Source organism: Callorhinus ursinus, unplaced genomic scaffold (genome assembly GCF_003265705.2).
Source record: "Callorhinus ursinus isolate GAN/ISIS: 27379988/994484 unplaced genomic scaffold, GSC_fseal_2.0 scaffold16, whole genome shotgun sequence".
Lineage (NCBI taxonomy): Eukaryota > Metazoa > Chordata > Mammalia > Carnivora > Otariidae > Callorhinus > Callorhinus ursinus.
Window position 1 is genome coordinate 38,449,576 of NW_027397078.1, and position 6,506 is coordinate 38,456,081.

The 6,506-nt window shown below is 45.0% G+C and overlaps 1 protein-coding gene across 3 annotated transcripts in view; it reads left to right on the forward strand.

The window, feature by feature from the left end:
- Nucleotides 1–6,506, forward strand: part of ANOS1 (anosmin 1) — a 184,731-nt gene that overhangs the window by 153,867 nt on the left and 24,358 nt on the right. For 2 of the 3 annotated variants that reach the window (XM_025857805.2, XM_073902138.1), the window contains one exon: nt 2,540–2,686. In XM_025857805.2, the coding sequence (XP_025713590.2) occupies nt 2,540–2,686 (147 nt within the window). The remainder of the gene's footprint in view (nt 1–2,539; nt 2,687–6,506) is intronic. The other variant, XM_073902137.1, reaches the window with a different exon arrangement.

Genomic DNA, 6,506 nt, shown 5'->3' on the forward strand with positions numbered 1-6,506 from the left:
CCCCCCCTGACGTGGATGGTGTCCCTAGGGGATCCGATGCTGTCTTAGGGTAGATGGTGTCCGAACTGAGCTGAACTGTAGGACACCCTGGTGGTGTTTGAGGTCAGCCGGCAGTGTGATAAACCCCCAGTACACACACTGGATTTGGGTGCAGAAGACTGGAACCTCATAAATGTTCTTGGGGATCCAAACGTTTATTTGAACTGTTTAAAGTACAACATTGTACCTTAGAACCTGGGTCACGTGTGTCGCTTTCCTTTGAATCGTTGTGTAGATGATTCAGGGCGTGTGCTGGTGTGAGGACCAGCGGGTGGTCGATGCGGGTTTCCTCCCGTGGTCCTCAGCTTTCCCCTCCTCATCCGGCCTCACCACAGGTCAGGAGTCTTCTCCCCCACCGGCATCATTCCCCCGTGCTCTTGTCTTCCCAAGCCCACGAACCTCACAGAACTGTCGGGAAGGGTTCTTATCGGTAGACAATCGGTGCAGCTCAAACTGTTCTCCACAAGGCTACTGGGAATCAGAAAGCAGGAAAGTCCTGTGGAATTTCTGACCATGCCACTTCCAAAACTAGGGGTTGGGTAAAGGAGAGATTTGAGGCCAGTGGAACGTTCTGAGATCCTTATTACTAAACCACGGAGATAATCACCTTGCTCTCTAAAAGGAGGGGGTGGGTGGTGATGGGGGAGCGTGAGCTTGACATGAGACGGCCCTGGGATTACAGCTCAACCTCACTACTGCTTGAATTGCGTGAAACCGGACACTGTGCTTAGTATTTTTGAACCTCACGGTTTTTGTGTTTAATATGTGCAGGCTAACGTCACTTCCTTGGGGGTCTGCAAACGATGGCCCAGAGGCCACATCCGGCCCACCGCCGGTTTTTGTAAATAAAACGGTATTGGCCCACGGCCACACTCCCTTGTTCACAGATCACCTGTGGCTGCTTTTGTGTCATCATGAGAGCTCAGTACTTGGGTGAGGCCGTGCGGGCCCCGAAGCCAAAACTATTTGCTGCCCAGCCCTCGACTAAACAGTTGATTGTGAGCCACTCTAGCAAATTAACTGAACATAGGACAGCTGTATGAATAGAAATAGAATGGTCGTCAAGCACACCAAAGAGCACCAGGTGTACACCTGGAGAAAACATTAGGTGGATTGGTCTTGCTGCAGCAGAGGGAAATGTGCCCTGGAGAAACAAGCATATGGAACAGTGGAAATCCAGGGAGGTTCGAATAGGGTCTGCCGCTCCCGGGGTTCAAGATTCAGCTGGAGGAACAAATTGAAGGGGGGGAAAAGTGATTGAAAGCTGGGAGAATATGGATATGCTGAGGACGGTTTGTTTCCGTACATCATGGGAAATCATCTCTGAGGATGGCAGGTGGGGACTTTGGGAGGTCAAAGGGTTGTACCCGGCACGGACAAGGAGCGTGGGCTGGTGCATTCTGAGCTAACGGGGTCTGAAACGTACTGACGAAGGAGCCCGACAGATTGTAGGAATTAAGAAGGGCACAAATGGGAAAGATGCCGCTACATTAAAACAGCAAAATAGAAACAACACTAAAACCAGAGCCAGATCGTGCCACAGCACAGCGACGGAGAAGAAACAGCCTAGCCTAGGGTGGTGGAAATCAAAGTTTGAATTACCTGATTCGGAAGAATGTTTCCTGGTGTTCTGTTCGATTAGAGACTTTCTCTGAGTGCCACTGCGTGTGGGACATCTGAGGCTTGGGATCATTCTGAACCACGTTTACACTGTCCTTGCTTTGCAGTAAGTACGCGGTGAATGCAGTGTTGACACTGACCACGGGGGAAGATCATGTTAAGAAATAGCAGTGACTATGCACACGTACTCAGTCTCGTCTTTCCTAAAGCATCCCCTCTCCTACGGCAACCGTCCCGTCCCATTGTTATAACTCTTGTTCCCAAGACACTCTTTGGTTACTTTTCCAAAGAATAGGCAGCAGCAGCTTGTGAGACGCAAACAACTCCTTCCCTCCTCCCTGTGTGTTCTCTCCTCGACGATGTCCTGTGAGCGAGCCTTTGGGAGCACTCTGCACTGTGTGTGGGATCACGTGCACACCTGCCTGGTGGTCTTGCAGGAGCCCCGGGTGCCTGAGCTTTGTATGTACGGCCTCTGGCTCACTGCCTGATGCTTAGGAAGTGGTCACTAAGTACTGACGGGAAAGCATGAATGAGTGAATCAATGCACCCTTCAACTCCATTCCCAATCTAATGTATCACTGCACTGCATTTGCCGACTCCTAGTATTTCATGTACAAAGTCGACTGAACATTTAGGGCCTCGCTCCGGGCATTGATGTCTAATGCTGGTACGTCTATGAAAAGCTCTCTGTGTTGTTCCCAGGCCAGTTGGTATTTTCATAGTATTTCACTTACTTTCTTCACAGCTACAAAAAATACATATATAATGAAAAATACCAGCCATACCTCTTTTAAATCAGAGCAGCTTTCCCGCCCAGCGAACGTGTACTGATTACCGATTCTTTCTGACCAGGAAATCACAATGTTGTACTTTGTTGCAGAAGAGCAGCCTGGGAAAACCAGAAAGAGCGTGATGCACATGCAGCCTCCTTTCCAGCAACGACGGCCCGCGCGCCTCCTGGAAATCGGAGCCCCCTTCTATCAAGACAACCAACTGCAGGTGAAGGTCTACTGGAAAAAGACCGAAGGTGCGCATACATTCTCTGATGATTTGTTATCTGCATCAAGTAGCCCAGCGACATCAGGTGGCTAGTGAAAAAGTCAAGGTTGAGCCATGGTGTTGACAGTTTTTTTTAAAGATTTATTTATTTTAGAGAGAGAGAGAGAGAGAGAGAGAGAGAGAGAACATGAGCGAGGGGAGGGGCAGAGGGAGAGGGAGAATCTAAGCAGACTCAATGATCAGCACAGAGCCCAAAGTGGGGATCGATCTCATGACCGTGAGATCATGACCTGAGCTGAAACCAAGAGGCAGACGCTTAACCGACTAGCCACCCAGGCGCTCCCACCACCGTGTTGATATTAAGTTTAAAAAAAGATGCACAGGAGCGCCTAGGTGGCTCAGTCGTTAAGCGTCTGCCTTCGGCTCAGGTCATGGTCCCAGGGTCCTGGAATTGAGCCCTGCATTGGGCTCCCTGCTCATCGGGAAGCCTGCTTCTCCCTCTTCCTCTGCCTGCCGCTCCCCCTGCTTGTGCTCTCTCTCTCTCTCTCTCTCTCAAATAAATAAGTAAATAAAATCTTTTAAAAAAAGATGCACAACCCCAATAACTTGGAAAATAGAGAAAGAAGTCACTTACTTCAGTACTATCTCTTAGAAACGGCGTTTTGGCAGATGTCCTTTTGAAAGTTTCCTACACTTCTGTTCTTCCCTCATTTGTTTTTATTCACACAGATATATAATATTTTTATGTAGAACATACGCACTTTCATATAACATGGGAGCATTCTGCGTTATCCTGTATTTGTGGTGCCATGTTTAACTCGCTGCTGTGTAGGGACACACAACAATATCCTAAAACACCATCATTCCACTACAGCCAAACTCTTGGAGGCCTTCAGAGTTTCCATTTTACAGTTAATACTGCAAGGAAGATTTACCCTTAGAATTAATTCTGTTTGAGTATTTGTTTGTATAGTTGTCTTTAGGATAAATTCATTTCCTTTGGTTTTCTTTATTAAGATTTTTTTTGTGTTATTGAAATAGTATTTTTGGAATTATCTGATCTATATTTCCATGTTTATCACTCGTATGCCTTTGAAAACAAAAGAAAAATAGATTGTTTTAAGAGTTGGGTTTTAACAGTTCTTCCAGTTCTTCTGAAGTGCAGTGTTACTCAGGATATCAGCCCGTGTGCCGCACAGAATATCGGAGTTAGAAGGGCGCCTGGATGGCTCAATCGGTTGAGCATCTGACTCTTGATCTTAGTTCAGGTCTTGATCTCAGGGCTGTGAATTCAGGCCCCATCGTGGGATCCATGCTGGGCATGGAACCTACGTGTATAAAAAAAAAAAGGAATATTGGTGTTGGAGTTCTTGTTCCAGAATTTTCTTCCAAGCTGCCGACATGCATTCTGCAGCTAAAATAATATTACAATGAATATTAATGTTTTATTACTCTCATATATATTAATTAAAACTAACTTGTATTTATTCAGTGTTATTTATTAAATTAAAAATTATTCATTAATATATATTCCTATTCCTAAGTTTAATAGGTTTTAGAATAAATATTAAATTACAAAGTTTATTCTATTTACCAATTTTAGATTAGAACTGTATATCATTGATATATCAATAGTAAAACATTGCCATAATATTGAAAATATAAACATCTTTTATAATGAAATAGAAATATAAACATTGAGAATACATCTTAAGCATACAAGAGCAAGCACTGCCATCATGACTTCTGAACGTGAAGGTTGGTTTTGCCGATATTTGAAATGTATACAACTTGAACCCATACGGTGTGTACTGGGCTTCTTGCAGTGAACACGATACAGGAAATGGGAAACGGACGCATTCTGTTGCAGGACGCACTAATTCATCCATGTCTAGTGCTGCTCCTAGCCCCTGGTAGAGCTCCACTGATGGCTCTTTTCAGCCGGTGCTGGGGGATTTGGTTTGTCCTGCTGATGGGCTCTGCAGCACAGTGCTGCTGTGAACACAGGCCTTTGATGTACATATTCTCCCGGACGAGGGGGGCACTCTTGGGTGATTCGAGCATGCGGAGCTTTGGAAGACACCGACAGTTTCCCACAGTGGTTGCACCGGCCATTCCCACTTGCAGGGCACGATTGTCCCAGTGCGCCCCCCCTCTCTCTGCCGTGTGCAATTCCCATCTTTTTGACTTGAGCTCTTCTGGCACCTGCGTTTTGATAACTCCGTGTTGTCTGAGCTTGCATTTTTTTTTAAAGATTTATTTATTTATTTGAGAGAGCAAGAATGAGAGAGAGAGACAGAGAGTACATGAGAGGGGGGAGGGTCAGAGGGAGAAGCAGGCTCCCCGCTGAGCAGGGAGCCCGATGCGGGACTCGATCCCAGGAGCCTGGGATCATGACCTGAGCCGAAGGCAGTCGCTTAACCAACTGAGCCACCCAGGTGCCCGATTTGTAAATATTTTTAATCATAGTTCTCGTTTTTTTTACTTCATTTTCAGATTGTCTTGACTCTTCTTGGCCCTTTGTATTTTTATATCAGTATTTGCATCAATTTGCCAATCTCCACAAAACCTTTGTAAGATCTTTGTTGAAATTACAATCAATCTATATGGTAATGACTGCAAAATTCACATCTTAAAAATCTCCACTTGACATATAACTTTATTCAGGTTTTTCAAATTTTCTCTGAACAGTGATTTATAATATATAATGCAGAGGTTATAATACTTTTAATATGATTATTCTAAGGCGTTTGTGTTTATTTTGATCCCTTTACATACATGCATACTTCTCCTGTTTTTTTTAATTTTATTTTATTATGTTATGTTTGTCACCATGCATCATTAGTTTTTGACGTAGTGATCCACAATTCATTGTTTTCATATAACACCCAGTGCTCCATGCAGTACGTGCCCTCCTTAATACCCATCACCAGGCGAACCCATCCCCCCGCACCCCTCCCCTCTAGAACCCTCAGTTTGTTTCTCGGAGTCCATCGTCTCTCATGGTTCGTCTCCCCCTCCGATTTACCCCCTTCATTTTTCCCTTCCTTCTCCTAACGTCCTCCCTGCTGTTCCTTATGTTCCACAAATAAGTGAAACCATATGATAATTGACTTTCTCTGCTTGACTTATCTCACTTAGCATCATCTCCTCCAGTCCCCTCCATGTTGATGTAAAAGTTGGGTATTCATCCTTTCTGATGGCTGAGTAATATTCCATTGTATCTATGGACCACATCTTCTTTATCCATTCGTCTGTTGAAGGGCATCTCGGCTCTTTCCACAGTTTGGCTATTACGGACATTGCTGCCGTGAACATTGGGGTGCATATGGCCCTTCTTTTCACTACCTCTGTGTCTTTGGGGTAAATACCCAGGAGTGCAATTGCTGGGTCATAGGGTAGCTCTATTTTTAATTTTTTGAGGCACCTCCACACTGTTTTCCAAAGTGGCTGTACCAACTTGCATTCCCACCAACAGTGTAAGAGGGTTCCCCTTTCTCCACAACCTCTCCAACATTTGTTGTTTCTTGCCTTGTCAATTTTTGCCATTCTAACTGGTGTAAGGTGGTATCTCAATGTGATTTTTTTTTAAATTTTATTATGTTAATCACCATACATTACATCATTAGTTTTTGATGTAGTGTTCCATGATTCATTGTTTGTGCATAACACCCAGTGCTCCATGCAGAACGTGCCCTCTTTAATACCCATCACCAGGCTAACCCATCCCCCCACCCCCCTCCCCTCTAGAACCCTCAGTTTGTTTCTCAGAGTCCATCGTCTCTCATGGTTCGTCTCCCCCTCCGATTTACTCCCCTTCATTCTTCCCCTCCTGCTATCTTCTTCTT